This window comes from Micrasema longulum, unplaced genomic scaffold, assembly GCF_059751315.1.
Source record: "Micrasema longulum isolate JH-2025_06_02 unplaced genomic scaffold, ASM5975131v1 h1tg000591l, whole genome shotgun sequence".
NCBI classification, from domain to species: Eukaryota; Metazoa; Arthropoda; class Insecta; order Trichoptera; family Brachycentridae; genus Micrasema; species Micrasema longulum.
The window spans coordinates 51,564-68,898 of NW_028277787.1; the positions used below are offsets into that span (position 1 = coordinate 51,564).

General features: G+C 33.2%; 1 protein-coding gene across 1 annotated transcript in view; it reads right to left on the minus strand.

Moving 5' to 3' along the window:
* The window catches only part of LOC148280344 (uncharacterized), a gene marked incomplete at its 3' end in the record, with an annotated part of 58,799 nt that extends 49,418 nt beyond the window's left edge, over window positions 1–9,381 (minus strand). Inside the window, exon 1 of the mRNA XM_088228532.1 lies at window positions 9,076–9,381. Coding sequence (XP_088084658.1) covers window positions 9,076–9,381 — 306 coding nt within the window. The remainder of the gene's footprint in view (window positions 1–9,075) is intronic.
* Between the last annotated feature and the right edge of the window lie 7,954 nt (window positions 9,382–17,335).

A 17,335-nucleotide genomic window follows, 5' to 3' on the forward strand; every position in this document is an offset into this window, starting at 1 on the left:
AAAATATTTTTTTATTCTCACAGGAATCAATCCAGGGGCCTTATGCTGGACTCGTTCGTCTTTAGAATCGTAAGCGACTTCCGTAACTCGACGAGTGACAGCATTCTTGAACCGCCCATACGAATGCAGTCGATTGAAAACCAATCGACTTTAACTCGAGTGCCACAAAGCACTTGACACTAACAATCGAATGCTACATCGGAACTTCAGCTGTCAAACTTCCTTCTTGTAAAACGCTCGGCATTCATGTTTGAATGACGAGTAGGTATTTTTGTTGTATTTTAACTTAAAATTTACAACACTGATTAATGTTATGGTGATGGCGTATCAACTAATGCGCAATAAATATTATACCGCGAATTCATTCATTAGACGTACCTGTAGAAATAATAATGGACTCAGTATTGATGTAGACATTTTTAACTGCACGTTTCAATTGTACGATTATTTTGGATAGTTGCTGAAAGTGCATCTTGAGTGGTTTATGCTATGTATATGTGCCGCATGTAATGTATATGTTTGTGTATGTTTTATATGTGCGTTCATGTGTGTGCGTGGATGGCTCGGAGTGAACATTCGGTATTTTTATTTATTTTAATGTATTACCTCCATGGAAAACGCAAATGTCAACAATTATTCTTTTCAACAATGTTTGATTATGTCCAAATGCTTGCAGACTGGCTGGATTTCATCCCTAGGGAGTTGTTCGTATTTAAATTTATTTCAACAGAGAGGGAAAAAGTTTTCGAGAAGGGAATATGGAAGTCTAGGCATTTACAGGGCTTATGACCTGTCATTGGCTGGTTTAAGTGGCCACTTTACACACTGTGTAACATTCACCATTCTGCCCATGTTTGAACATCCACATTTCCTCAACTCTTCCATCTGTTGACTTTTGTGAAGTAAAAGAGCTGAAACCTTTATCACGTGGGTGAGATTCATCCGGCTGAACCAAATCACCTACTAGGCAACGCCTGGAAACAATTTTCCAAAATTTTGAATTGGTCAACTATATTATGAAAATCCTTCTCCTCCCCTTCTCCACTCTATTTCCTCATCCCTTAACCTTCTTAAGAGCTCTTTTTTTTTCTCATGTCTTATATAATATATTATTTTTCTCTTTACAGTGTAACATGTTCTCTCATTATATTTGTGAAAAACTTTAACTGGATGTATGTACTATTTTTTTATATTTTGTATTCTTATATAAATTCGAATACGAATTTGAATTCATTAGACGTACCTGTAGAAATTATAACGGACTCAGTATTGATGTAGACATTTTTAACTGCACGTTTCAATTGTACAGAAAATTTCTTCATGGGGTCGATTATTTTGGATAGTTGCTGAAAGTGCATCTTGAGTGGTTTATGCTATGTATATGTGCCGCATGTAATGTATATGTTTGTGTATGTTTTATATGTGCGTTCATGTGTGTGCGTGGATGGCTCGGAGTGTAAATTCGGTATTTTTATTTATTTTTATTTATTACCTCCATGAAAAACGCAAATGTTAACTTTTTTATTCTTTTCTCACTTGAAATTCTTATTTATTTATTTTTTTGTAACATTTAATGTTTAATGTTTATGTCTTTTGCATAATTTATGAAAACTTAATTGGTCTTTTTATGTTAAAAATTTGTTGTTTTTAATACTTATTATGTATGACTGTATGTTTTCTGAATAAAATAAAATAAAATAAAAAATATAACTATGCTTATTTTTTATCCATTATCAAATAAGTTTCTTTAGAAACATGATATCAAAACTATTTAATGTCACGTTATTGTCAAAATACGTATTTGAGATACGTATATTATATGTTTAAAAATCCATGAAATGAATATGAAATATTTCTAATAACACGTAGATGTGAGTTATGTCAAAAGAAAATAATAATTATAAATGTTGCAGTGTCTCAGTAAAACATTTAATATTTTTTTTTTATAATAATCCATACCCAAAATATTCAACGGAAGAAGTCCGACAAGAAACAATAAAAGCATTGAATCAAGAATAGTCCAGAAGGAGCGTAGAATCATATTTGAATACATCGGACTATGTCCAATAATTCCCCCACTTAGACACACTTTCGCCGCGCGCATACTTGAAGTCACCGAGTAATATTGCCAGATCGCGAAGAATATAACCATAACGCAAATGTAAGGTAAAAAAAAAACTATTTCTTATCTTTTCTAAAAATTTATTGTGCACTCGGAAACATTGATTGACACAACAGAGTAGATAATTAAAGGGTCATTTAATAAGAGTAATTGAATAAATAAACTTTGAACTTAAAATATAAAACAAATTTTATTTTACATCAAACGGATATTTTTATATCATGTTAAATAATATTTGATGTTTTAAAGATAATGTCGGTCAAATGTCCACCACCGCGTTGTTTAATCCGAGGTTCGATTTTCATATATGAGCAAAGTAGAGTAAAAAAAAATACCACCCTGCCAACACTAACGAAATTTCCATTTAGTTTCTTCGACAATCTGACAGATGGAAATATAATTCAATTTTTAGGTAATGCAATTTTTATATACACATTCATTCGCTTATTACAAATAAAATGCGATTGCATCCTGGTTCTTTAAGATCCTAGCAGTATTTCTACACTTTAAAAGGACACAAAGCGGCATAGTTGAATTCGAATCAGGAGTTGCGTACCGAGCGACGTCTACAAAGAAACTAATGGGTCAAAACGTAAACCTACTCATTTATGAGTAGCTGAGTCGCATTCTTTTGTGCTTCGATGTGCGTATGCGGTTTCTGGATTATTCTTAATTCTATGAATAAAAGCTTACGCGTGGCAGGAGAGCCATAGATAAATACGGGATTGTTAGTGTTTTTTTTTTATTTTTTTTATTTTTTTATTATATTGAAAACATATTATACATAATTATATACAATATTCCCAAGGAGTTTTTTTAAAAAAAAACTCATTTAGGGACATACAGATAACAATTTTTTTAAAGACGTTTTTAAATTTTAAACTATTATATTATTTACAAAAGCAGAAAAATTAAAATTATGATATACTACAAATTAAAAAGGGTATGAAAAATACTTGAAAATAACAAAATAAACAGAATACTAGGCATGGAAATAAATTCAAAATAATGTTTACATTATGCAATCTGGGAAAGAAAATTGAAAAAGTTTAAAAATTACATGTATGTATATATACATACTGAACTAGTACAAAATAAAATCATTTTTTTTAATCAACAAAATATGCGCACACCCAATACAGGTTAATTTTTTTTTATCAAAAACGCATTGAAATTATGTATACAAGCCAAAAAAAGTATATAAAAAGAAAAAAACACAAATAACATTTAAATAGTATTAAAAATTACATATACAAGCAAAAACGGTAAAATATTAAAAGGTATATGTTCAAGATGCGCATTCTCTATAAACTAACATTATTTATTCAAAGTACTTCTAGAAAAAATAATTCTTCAATTCGCACGTCCTGTTTCTATATTTTGAAATAGGTACTTTAAATTTTTGTGGCAATTTATTAAATTCCTTGAAACTTATGTATTGTCTACATTCGTCTTTGTAATTAAAATGTCGGGGGGTTTTCAAGAATAGAATTATGACAAAGCTATCGAGATGTCTAATCGACCGTTGTCGAGTGGGTGACAAAATGTCACATATTTCCAGCATAAGGCTCTAGGTCTGAATATATAGTAGACTAGCGGACCCGACAGACGTTGTCCTGCCCAAACGTTGGCATGCCTGCTATCATCTTGGAAAAATACTTTTCATCTGGGTACTTGTTTGTGATTAAATTCCAAAACTAAAAATTGTTGATATTAAAAAAATATTGAATTTAAGTAGGTACTTGTTTATGGTTGAATTCCAAAATATAAAATAAATATTTTTTCAAATATGGCATTCTTTTTGCAAACGTCAAACTCCGGTCGTCTTACCAACAAAAGGGTGTACTGTAGGAATACGATTTTAAAAAAAATATTGAATTTAATATTATTTTTGTGTTACTTAAAATCTAATAAAAAGAAATAAATGGGTGGAAATTATAAGGAATTTAAGGAAATAATCTGATTGAGATCCACAAAAAACAAATGCTGTTTGTAAACATTCAAAAACAAACTTTTTTCTATTCACAAAAAAACAACATCTTTTCATTTTTTAGCAAATGCATTCTCCTCGAATGCAACCCTGGTAGATCGATGAGTAAAACATTTATGCTCCTAACTTTTTTTTACATATTCGATTGAAGATTTTGATATCTACGAACACGCACAGCGCAAGGATCTATATTTCTTTGAAAACCGCACGTAAACCGTTTAGGAGGAGTACGGTGACATCACACGTACAGAGGAATTACATATACGAGTTTTTACTCGTATATGTAATTCGTATAATAATTAAAAGAAGATATAAAATAATAATTTTTTTAAATATGTATTTTTGTTTGTTGGTTTAAAGCTCGTTCTGGGTCGCGAGCCGTAGTTTAGAGACTCCTAAAAGGATAATGTTTGTATAAAAGCCTTCACTCGAGATTTCATTTAGGGCCCTTGTCACAGGAAAAGGGAATGATTCAAGGGTTTATTCTCTTTGATAAAATATGTACGGATACACTATCACTCGACGCCTTCATACATAGACAGAATTGTTTAACAATAAATTTCTGCCTTCAAAATCTCAGATTTAAGATTCAAATGCTTTATAAAGTGTAATATGGAATTCTTTTTAATGATCGCGCCATCTGCATTTTTAAAAATCTGTTTTTTTTTTAATTCATAGGCACCAGTAAAATTAACATAATACAAGATATTTGAAGAACATTATAGAGAAGGGAATAAGAAGTCTAAGCATCGACAGGGCTTATGACCTGTCATTGGCTGGTTGAAGTGGCCACTTTACACATTGTGTAACATTCCCCATTCTGCCTATATTTAAACATTAATATTCCTTCTTTAATTCTTCCATCTGTTGACGTTTGTGAAGTTAAATATCTGAAACCTTTATTGTTCTGGGTGAGATGTATATGATTGAATTATTTCACCTGCATACTAGGCAACGCCTGAAAATATTTTTCAATTTTTATACTTCTTCTTGAGCCAGGTGGATTAGTCAACAATGTTATTAGTTTGTCCAAATTTTTATCAACTTAAACCAGCCAATGACAAGTGATAAGCCTTGTGGATGCCTAGACTTCTTATTCCCATCTTTCAAATGTTATTTATCTCTGTTGTATTACGTTAATATTAACAGCCCAGTCTCCAGAATCCAGTCCTTGTCTGCAAAAATTTGGACAAACTCGAAACATTGTTGACCATTAAAATAATAAAATATTACAGTACTAATTTCATCATCGTTATTATCATCAGCTCTCTCGAGTCCAACGGTAAACACAGACCTCCTCCTAAGATCTCCACATCTTCTTGTCCTGAGTGAACTGCATCCATCTACTTCTTGCCACCTTTCTTATTTCTTCAGACCATTTTGCTTGAGGCCAGCCGACGCTTTTTCCGCCTGTTCTAGATCGCCATTTCAAGACTTTTTTAGTACATCTAGAGTCTGCGGTTATGACTTCATGACCAGTTCAGCTCCATTTTTGGTTGGCAATCATAGGAACCACATCAGTGACCTTGTATCTCGCTGTTATACATGGATTAGTTCTTCTTTTTTTAATGAACTACCCAGCATTTTCATTTCCATGGACCTTTGAGTCACTGATGATTTGTGCTTTTTTTCCTGCACACAAAAGTTGAAAACCACGCAACAGAGACAACCCAAGCATTTAGAGACTTGAGAATAAATGACAGTATTTTGTTATTTATTTATTTATATGCTACTTGGCTGCAAAAAAAAAGAAGTTTACAACGCCAGGCTGGCTACACTAATAAAAAAAAGGCGTGGGTCATCAAGGAAAAGTTTTATTTTACTATCAGTAGAATTGCACTTGAAAATTTGAAGCACAAGAATGCACATCTTATCTTCACGTAAGAGATGATCGAGATACATTGCATTTACGTATGCTTACGATGCAGTTTTTTTGCACTACTGGTTATAGGGGATCGGTAAAACCTCAGAGCAATAATATGCCCGCTTATTAAGAAGCCCTTTCGCTCTATTTCTTAGAACAAAAGCGGATAGGTTTTTCGTTTGACAATAAACGTGTAACAGACCGTTTTGATTTGCGCTTGCAATTCTCGACCTGATGAAACAGTACTCGATCGATGTAAACTGTAGCTAACTTCGTTGTTGATAATCATATAATGGTTTTTGTCCACATGGGCGGCTCTATAAACGGGTTAAGCATTATTACCTTTAGGGTAAAATGGTACACAGTAGCGGTGACAAACTCTTATCGCGTCGATTATTACCGACAGTAGCGGCTATTATGATTGGGCTTCAGTAGCTCAGTCACAAATAACTAACGACGTTCTTAAAAACATGCAAGGAATTTGAGCGATCATAATGAACATGCTTAAGTTATCGCAGTCATAAGTCAACGCTCGTGTCGGGTTTGTTTTTTGTTTTCCTCGTAAATAAATACAGCTCATTGGCAAAAAATTCGCTTTTACTATAAAAAATAATACAATATATTGACTAACTAACTAACTAACCATCACGCCATTTCCCCGGAGGGGTAGGCAGAGAGGATAGAACGCCACACCACTCTGTCCCGGCACACTTCCTTTGCTTCCTTCACATTCATACATCTTCTCATGCACGCACGTCGATTATTCCGACTTTTCACATGACCACTTTCAAGAATTTGTTGTACTTGATCATGCCATGTCTTTCTCGGCCTTCCTCGACTTCTACAACCAGACACATTCGCATCATAAATCTTTTTAGCCGTTCTTTCATCATTCATTCGCTCCACATGACCGAACCATCGCAAAAGACCTTTCTTAATTTTGTCGATAATGCTTAACTCAGCCTTGCATTCTGCTCTAATTTCGACATTAGGGCACCTATCATACATTGTTTTTCCGCACATTCGCCTGAGGGATCGCATTTCAACAGCATTCAGTCTACTTTCGTCCCTTTTTTTCCAACTCCATGCTTCGCTTCCATACATTAGGGTTGGTACCAGAACTCCATTATGAACTGCTAATTTAGCCTCTTGCGATAGACACTTATTTGCTACGACAGACTTTAAGGCACCATTAACTCTGTTACCGGCACTAACCCTCCTTTCAATATCCTTGTCCATATTTCCATCTCTAGTAAACATACTACCCAGATATACAAATTCTTCGACCTGTTTCAAACTATCTCCATTTACTACAATCTTACATTCAGTCATAGTTACATTTCTTTCAAAGACCATGACGTTCGACTTTTGCACATTCATTAGCAAATCACTCTCCTTGCACACTTCGTAAACCTTTGTAACCAAGGATTGCAGTTCCTCTTCGCTGTCAGCTAGGAGGACTGCGTCATCGGCGTACAGAAGGCAACTGACAGTAAGATTACTCATTTTCGCTCCCACATCCATACTTTTCAATTCTCTCATACATTTATCCATGTATATGTTGAATAACCACGGTGACATTACACATCCCTGTTTGACTCCTTTAGGGATGTCAAACCAGGAAGTTAATGACCCATTTACCCTTACACACGCTACACTATCTTTGTACAAGGAAGCAATAGCGCGGACAAGGTTGTCACTCACTCCATACTCCGATAGAACCATCCATAATTTTTTCCTATCAACTCGATCAAATGCTTTTTGCAAATCAACAAAAGCGCAAAAAAGCTTCTGGTTTTTCGCCAAAAACTTTTCTGTCATATTGCGTAATGCAAATATTTGATCCATACATCCTCTACCATTCATAAATCCACTCTGTACATCCCATACTTTCTCTTTGGTCACGTTTCTTACTCTTTCTATCAGTATTCTTCCATACATTTTGCCGACAGCGCTCAGAAGACTGATAGCTCTGTAATTCCCACACTCCACCTTAGAACCCTTTCCCTTGTATAACGGCATAACAACTGCCCTCCTCCAATCAGGTGGAGTCCTTTCCTCCTTGAGACACAAGTTAAAAAGTTTATGTAGCCATGTGAGAATTAATTTGCCACCCGACTTAATAAACTCTGCTGCAATACAGTCATACCCTTGCGCTTTACCATTCCGCATACATTTGACAACACTGATAATTTCTTTCATACTAATCTGACTTACCTCATCATTTGCGTTCAAACACACCTCGGATAATGTCGATACATCGGCACCGCCCGAGTTACCAGTGTGCGATTCATAAACTTCCTCAAAGTATTCCTTCCATCTCTCTTTTATTCCACTCTCACTAGTCACCATTTTTCCATCCTTATCTTTAACAACTGTCATGCCTCCGCTTTCACTGCTACTCCTGGAGTTTTTCACAGCTTTCCAGAAAACTTTAATGTTTTCATGGAAATTGTGTGTCATTTTCATTCCTTCTTCATCCTTCAATTCTTTCTTCCGTTCACATACACCCTGCTTAACCTTTTTCTTACTTTCACCATACACGCGTTTAGCCGATTCATATTCAATTGTATTCTTTTTTACAGCAAGCAAATTTATCCACGCATCCTTCTTTTCTTTAACGAGTTTTTTGACTTCGTCGTCCCACCACGCATCACCTTTCTTTCTCCCTAGCGTTGTCACACCGCACACTTCTTTCGCCGCCTCGCACATACTTATTTTCAAACACTCCCACATATCATTTATACCCATACATTCTACATCTTTTTCGTTCAGTCTGTGACTCACAGATCTTTCAAAATTATCTTTTATGTCAGCATTTTGCAGTTTTTCAACTTTGACTCTAGAAGGAGCCTGCACTTTGTTTGTTTGGGACCGCCATCCCTTAAACAGAATCACCCTTGAGACCACTAAAAAATGGTCTGATTCCATCTCGGCCCCTCTGTACACACGTGTGTCGACAGTTACAGGCTTCAATCTAGAGTCAATGATGACATAATCGATAATCGACCTTTCATTTCCTCTCTCCCATGTGTATTGATGGATTCCTTTATGCTCGAAAAATGTATTCGATACAAAAAGGTTCCATTCCAGGCATACCTCTAGCAGTCTTTTCCCATTGTCATTCACTCTTGCATCCCCAAACATACCTAGAGCTGACTCCAGCCCATCTCTCCTTGTTCCCACCCAACCATTAAGATCTCTAGCCAAAACTATCCTTTCGTTATCTTTTTTCCCATTCATCACATTCATTAGACTCGTCCAAAACTCGTCCTTCTCAGATTCACAGTCGGAGTTAACAGGAGCGTATCCTATGATAACAAGCAATCTTGTCAGTCCGACCTTAAATCTGACAAACATGAGTCTCTCACTTACAAATTCATATTCATTCATGCCCTCTATCATTCTTGGCGATAGAAACGCAGCAACACCCCGGCAAGCTCTATCCGTCTCAGGGAGACCGGACCAGAGGACCAGAGTATCACCGTGCTCCATCGAACCACTCCCTTTCTTCCAAGTCTCAGAGACACACAATAAATCTATACATTTATTCTTCATTATATCACACAGTTCATTCATCTTATCAGTCATACGTCCTCTTACATTCCAAGTGGCAATTCTACATTCCTGAGAATTCCTCCTCTTTGCGCCCCCCCGAGAGAAGCGACCTGATGGGTTGCGAGCCTCATATTGCATTTGCAAAATAATGCAAAATAATAAGAAGTATCTAATACAAAAAAAATAAAATAAAATTACAATTACTATGGCGACTGCTTTTCTTGACATTTGGCTTGCGTTGGCAGTTGTGGCGACTAAATGCAATAAATAGCATGATAAATAATAATTAATAAATAAATAAATTAAAATAGCAGTTTTTAATATTTTACATATTTAAGCCGGTGAAATTAAAATATGATGTAATTACGCAGCAGAATTATACGTGTTTACGGATGTTCCATTGTGATCGCGAATACGATGAACAACCATGGTGAGAAATTGTTATCACGTCGCTTTTTAGCACGTAGATAGATATTTGTGATTGAGCTACTGGTTGTGTCACTAGAAGAAATGTTTTTTTAATGAATGAATTAATTTATATTTTATATTTGAGGCACTAACTTTGTGGTTATTCATAATAATAAAATAAATAAAACAGCTGTGTTTATAACCACTTACATTTAATTTCATCATCATAATTCCCTTTCCGCACCTAATAGTGATAGGGCACTGCATTGGTACATTAATAGCAGTGTATCTTGATCATTTTTTGTTACATTATGATAAGATGATCAGTCTCACGCTTCAGATACCAGAACCGAGACTATGAAATATTCTATATAAAAAAAAAAAAATTAGTTTATATATGTGTAGCATAATACTGATAGAATAAAATAGAATAGAATTAATTAGTTATGTATAGCTTGATAAAGAAGCTTATAGCTTTGAAACCGGTCACTAGAAAAAAATATAAAAAAGTGGTTAAAGACAAAGTTATTTTATTTATTTCATTAAAGTTCATTTATGTATTATGATTTAATACAAGAAATAAGTAATAAATATTGTTAACATGCATAACATGTTCAATATAAATAAATATTTTAGTTTCGTCAGCAGGTGGCATAAGGGTGGTGATTGTAATGTGGGTCAAGTAGATACTACCCGTACATACAGAAAGTAGGACTATTAAAAGGGTGGAAATATAGGGGTTGGGAGAATTTGGGGAGGGCACTACACTATACCACGTTATACTTAAATTTAAATACTATGAACCCCAAAATGTCTATCACACTGTAAATTATGTATGTAAGTACGTTGATAATAAATCCATGAAACATCTTGTTTTCGTAAACAAAAGCACATCGAATTTAAAATATGTTAAAACTCTCAAAATCCTCTTCTGTTCGCTAGTTCACTCTTCTTTAGAATGTTTCTTTAGTTATCAGGGGAACAATTATAATCAGAAGATACGGAAGCCGTACCTTCACCATGACGGTACTGTTAAAGGTAAATTTGAACGACTTCAGAATACATGCATAAGGTTTATTTTAGGTCTTAGGAAATATGACCACATTTCTGACTATCGTAGGCAACTAAAATGGCTCAAAATTAGACTGCGGAGAGACTATCACTCCCTCTCACTTCTGTTTAATGTACTTCATAGTCCTAAAGCTCCTATAACCCTTCGTGAAAATTTTCAACGCTTATCAGTTCATGGTTTACCTCTTCGTTCTGATTCTCAAAGCACTCATTTAATACCCATCCACAATCCCTCTTCTCTAACTCATATAGTGTCTATGCGGCTCGACTGTGGAATCATCTCCCATCCACCATCAAAGATGTTACTACAGTATCTCTGTTTAAATCACGTCTGAAGAAACATCTTCTGTATTTTCCTTAATCTCTCCTCCTTTCCTCTTTCCCCCTTTTTCCCTTTTCCCAATGAGTAATAGTATTGATTAAAGGTACTTTATACACAAATATATTTATTTCTATTTTAAAATATTTTAAGCTTTTTTTATCTTTATTTTCTATTTAATACGTGTTTTTTTATTTTATTTTTGCACCATAACAGGCCAGGAGGCCCAATTACAGTGGTAAATTTCTTATCGGAAAACCCAGGCTTGAGAAAAATCTTATTTAATATTTGTATTCTCACCAAGAATCGAACGTGTGTGAGTCAAGCGTCTTAATCACTACACCACGGATGCCTTATTGATATCCCTTTCAATCGTATAATTGTTATTCGCATCGTAAGTATAAATATTTTTTTCTATTAAAATCCAGCATATTGTCTTGTAATTCATTTAAAGATTCTTCTCATCGTTTCTTTTAATCCCCTAAAATGTGTATGGGTATATTTATGTTTTTCCTTTTTAATTCTTAAACTTTAATTACTTTTACAAATTTTCTTCATTTAAAATATTTTTTTCGATTTGTAAATACTAACTACAAACTTTAAAATAACTTTTTTTACTTTAATTTTAATTTTTAAACAACCTAAATTTATGTTTTTTTTCTTTCTCTTTTTTGTACTTTCATTAATAACCTTACATATAATTACTTTATAATACGGAAAGTTCACTGGTCCATTATAGTAAAGTCTAACTGTGTAAAATATAAAAATATGCAAATGTACTGTATGTTCCCTAAATAAAAGAAAATAAATAAAATATAAATAAATATTAATACAAATTTTATTTTCCAAATCCAGTGTAAAAATGTCCATTTGAAAGTTACAAAAAATGCACCATCATTATTTAAAAAAATAAGTGAGATTTATCAAGTTTTGTATCGTATCCAAGTTACATACTCTGTACCTGCATACATATTATTTAAAATGTATGTACAAGCTCTGGGGTGGGGTGGGGTGGTTTGAGATTGGAGAGGGTAAGTAGCGTAAATCCACCCATCTGTTGGCGGAAAATAGCACTATTAAATTGTGCCCTGGCATGTAAAACTCAGTCTATAATTAAAGTAGGTGTATTTATGTTTTATGTTTGGTGCAGACAAAACATTTACAAATAATACTGATATTTGAATAATAATATTATCATCTTTGTTAACTTAATTTTTATTCGCGCGTTATGCTATTTTCAATAAATCTGTATGTTTCATTTGCTTGCTGTTCTTTAAATTAAAGTCTTAAAAAAATACAGTTTGATGGTTTAAAGCAGCTAGGTACAAAAAATATAATACAATATAAACAGATAATTAATTTCTATTCGATTTAGAACATATACATTGATTTTTAAAATTTACAAGGCTCACGTTAAAGACATAAATTTTTAAAGCATACAGAATATAATTATTTATATCACTACAGAGATGGGTAGAATGTTTTGTTTCAAGATTATGGATATTCGAGCGTTTACAGGGCTTATGACCTGTCATAGGTTGGGTTCAAGTGGCCACTTTTATGTAGAATTCTACAACATTCCCCATTCCGCTTATTAGCGAATATCCATATCGGTGACATTTTTGGTTTTAGTATATATGTCATGAAACAGGGAAAGCTTTCGCTATGTTGTAGAATTCTACATAAAAGTGGCCACTTGAACCCAACCTATGACAGGTCATAAGCCCTGTAAACGCTCGAATATCCATAATCTTGAAACAAAAAATTCTACCCATCTCTGTAGTGATATAAATAATAATATACCTACTCCCCCTTGGGATAAAAAAACCCAGAATTGTGTGTGTATAAATATGTAAATATATATACATACCAAAAATAATATTGTGTAAATACAGAATATAGTAAGTACTATTGGTGAATTCGCGCTGTAATTAGTCGATGATAGACCACAGTAGAATAGTGTATTATGTTAGATCGGGTAACTCAGCCTACATTTATACAAAAAAACAATTATTTTTGAAATTTTTTTAATTAAAGAGGCTAAGCTACGTTTAGTCCATTTGTTAAACGTTGTTTTCAACGTTTTAGCTAAGCGTCCGTTAGTCATTCGCTTAAATGCCGCGTTTTAATAGACAGCCGAGCCGCCCAATAGAGTGGCCGATAAAAGTATTTGGCGGTGACATATGCACAAACGTGTTACAAGAGACTGTGTTGTAGTAGGAGGGAAAATTTTAATAAGTTTTGGAGTGAAATCGTGTTATAGAAGGGTTACCTGTACAATATTCACGGTTTCAGAGCCAGACCGCGAAACTTCAGAGGAACATTCCTCGTGATGAGCTTTTCAAAAAATTATCCAAAAATCATTAAAAAATAATAATTTGGTCTCGAAATGAAGTAAATCTTTAATTTTTCGGACTAGCATCCCTTCAGCAACCCCTGTCCCTTACCTCTCCCCGACAAATTTCATCAGCATTTTTTTAAAAGCTTACCATAAAGAATGTTCATCTGAAAGTTCACGGTCTGGCCCTGAAAAACCATGTGTATGTATATTTTTTTATTCTTCTGCACATGTCATGTCGGGTTCCCCTGATGTTGACGACAACTTGGGAGAAAGCTTCCCTATCCCGAGCAGTGCGAAACAGATCCTCTACAGTTCTAATCCTGGTCCATGCACGGATGTTTCGAAGCCAGGAAAGCTGTTTTCCTCCTACCCCCAACGTCCATCAATCTTCTCCTTCAGACAAGCTGAAGTATGGCATATTTATCACCTCTAAACACATGGCTAAAATATACAATCTTACGGAGCTTAACAGTGGAGAATAGTTCTTTATTAGTACTGGCTCTGCGTTATACTTAATTATTGGTTATGATATCAGTCCAAGATATTCTTAACATTCTACGATGGATCCACATTTCAAATGCTTCAAGGTGGTTTACGGTCCACGCCTCTACATAGTATAGTAAAACAGACCATTAATATATAACATTTGACCATTCGTTGTCTAAGCTTAAGGTTTATATTATCGTCACAAAGAAGATTTTTAATTTTGTTAAATGCGTTTCGGGCTGTTTCAATTCCGCATTTTATCTCAATGTCGGGGTCTAGATTTTATTTTTTTATTTAGTTATTTTTATTAGGGAAAAAAACAACAGTTTTGACATATATTGTACGAGTATACAGAAAATAAAAATACATATGAACGAAAATTGTGAAAACAGTCTATAAAAAAATTCCACAGTGGTATAAGATATTGATTAATTACATTATCGGTATAAAAAAAAGCAATTAACAATTGTTAGGCACTTAGAAGTTGCAAATAAAATTAAAATACTTATACTTATATACAGTTATAAAAATAAAATTAATAGAAACAAGATAAATTTAAATTAAAAGAATATGAAAAGAAAAAAGTCATATCAAAATAATGTAAAAGGTACACAAATATAATAATGAACACACAACAAATACATACATAATTACTGACATCGTAAAACTAAACGGGTGTAATTTCTATAAGGATTTTTCTATATTTCATTTAAGAAAGATGAAAAATGTCTTCGTGACCGGAGAGAACAGTATTTTCTGTGTTGATACTGCCTATTTTTATTTTTACAAGTATTATTTACCAACAAAAACAATACATAATTAGGTCGTTGATAAAAAAAGGTAAAAAAAAATAAAGTAAGAATTCTAGCGAGCGTAGTAGTTATAAATTGTTGGTTCTTTACCGCGGTTTAGTTAGTTGGAATCTGCTCCTAACGAGTTGAAGTTTAGTTCAAATAAGTTTTAAGGAATTACTTTTATTTCTTTTTTTTGTTCGGGTCTAGGAAAAAATATATATTCCAAGAGTAAGGAACGCAAATCTAAATAAAAATGTTATCAAAGTCATTAAAAAAATATGTTTGTATATAAAATTGGGTAATTTATACAGCCCCATTTTTGTGAAAATTGCCTCATGGGCGCTGTACAATAAATAAATATCCCAGCACGTCTTGCAGCTACAGAGCGTATGGGCAGTTAGAAATCACGCCCCTATTTACTTGTTTTTTTGAATATTTTTTATTTGACAGTGAAGTTTAGAGTTTGAGTTATATTTTAAAAAACGAAATAAAAAATGAAATAAAAAACGAATATATAAAAATAGAAGTTATATTACAACAAGTCTTGCGGCTACTGAGCGCATGGGCGTTTGAAATTCTAGACCCCATTTACTAAATTTAGATATTTGATAATTTATAACATTTACATAATCTGATTTATATAATATGGTACCTAACATCCCAAAAAGTCTTGCAGCTACAAAACGCATCAACGAGTGGAATTTCAGCAACATGAGAATGATTTTTAAAAGTTTACAATAAAAAAAACACAATAATAGTTCATCAAGCAAAGAACTAGTTAGTATGGCAATTAAGTGAACATGTAACAGCACAAAAAGTAAACGATAAAAAACTAAACAAAGATAGCATTCCTAAACTTATCATTAAGGTTAACAAGAAGATAGACGATACTCGAACTCAAAGGGTCTCTGTTTTAGGTAAACAGTTTACAGGGTCTATTGTCCTTTTCTTTTTACATAACTGTAAAAACATTTGGTTCACATTTGTAGATAGATAGTAGATAGAGTTTATAGTAGATGCGCATCTGTGTGCGTAGTGTAGGTACCAAAAGATCTATCCGCTTCTTGTCAATTTTGTTTGTTATTATTAGACGCATGTTTCCCGCTTAAAACTTATGATTATTATTATTTTACTTTGAGATTTCAGATAAACTTGTGTAATACTTTTGATATTTAATTAATTTAACGTGATACAGAAAAAAAGAGCCATTTGTATTTTTAAATGAACGTAGATAAGTAGCACTATATTATACAGAAATTGTTTTAAAATAAATTGTTAAATTTTGTCACTTGATCTTCACAAATATACACATTTTTGAACAGTTTAAATATAAACACAGTTATAAAATCACGAGAGTCTGTGGCGTTTAAATGAATTTTGGTTAGAACAAAGTGTTGAATATAATAACATGTATAAAACAATGCTTTAAATTAATTATCTTTTTTCTCACTCTTTGTTTATAGCATGTTCATACCGTAGCGACATAACTCAATATTTAAAACAATTAAACACATATTTTTGAATTTTAAACTAAAGTTGGAAAGACGAACTATATTTCACACCCTGCCTGTTCGGAGGCTGATTTATGTTTTCTAGTAATGATTTAGTTGAAAAATTTGGGGTTTAATAAAAAAAGGGTACGTCTAGAAAACTGCAAATGGGTAAATATGAATATTTATTAAGATTTGATTAAATGTTTGACGACTAAATTGATGATATTAATATTAAAAATATGATTTTAAACTAAAATGTTAGGTGTGTGGGTACTGTTAAGAGATGGATGTTTTGGTTATTTTATTCTCGTGTGGCTGTGATGTCACTCTAGTCGACATAGGACACAAGATTTGATATATCTCTCTTATTTTTAAAAATTATGAACTCGTATTTTTTATAATATTCAAATGAACATTTTCACACCAGATTTGGAAAGTCAAATTTGTATTTGTATAACTATGCAAAATGTTAGTACAAAATATATTTATCCTTGATACGCGAAGTATGAATGTCCGCTAATTCAGCAACACATCTATACATATACCTTATACAAGAGAGAGCACGAAAATAGAAGTCATAGCAAGGAAATCAGAGACGCTGTTCTGCGGCGGATGTTGTCTAAAACAGATTCAGTCTTCAGTCGGTTGATGACAGTGATGGGGGACGCACGCGCGGAACATGAGCGGCGTATTTGTGATTTTTAATTCATTTTGCTATAACAGGGCTAAATTATATGTTTATTCGCATGAATTATGGAAAATAAATTATTTAACAGTATGTCTCCATGTTATTTTTTTTTGTTCAAATCTGAACTTTATAATATTCCGTCTTTTACTAGTGGTAATACGATGTTACATCACCCCGCGAAAAAATATTATTTATCACAGT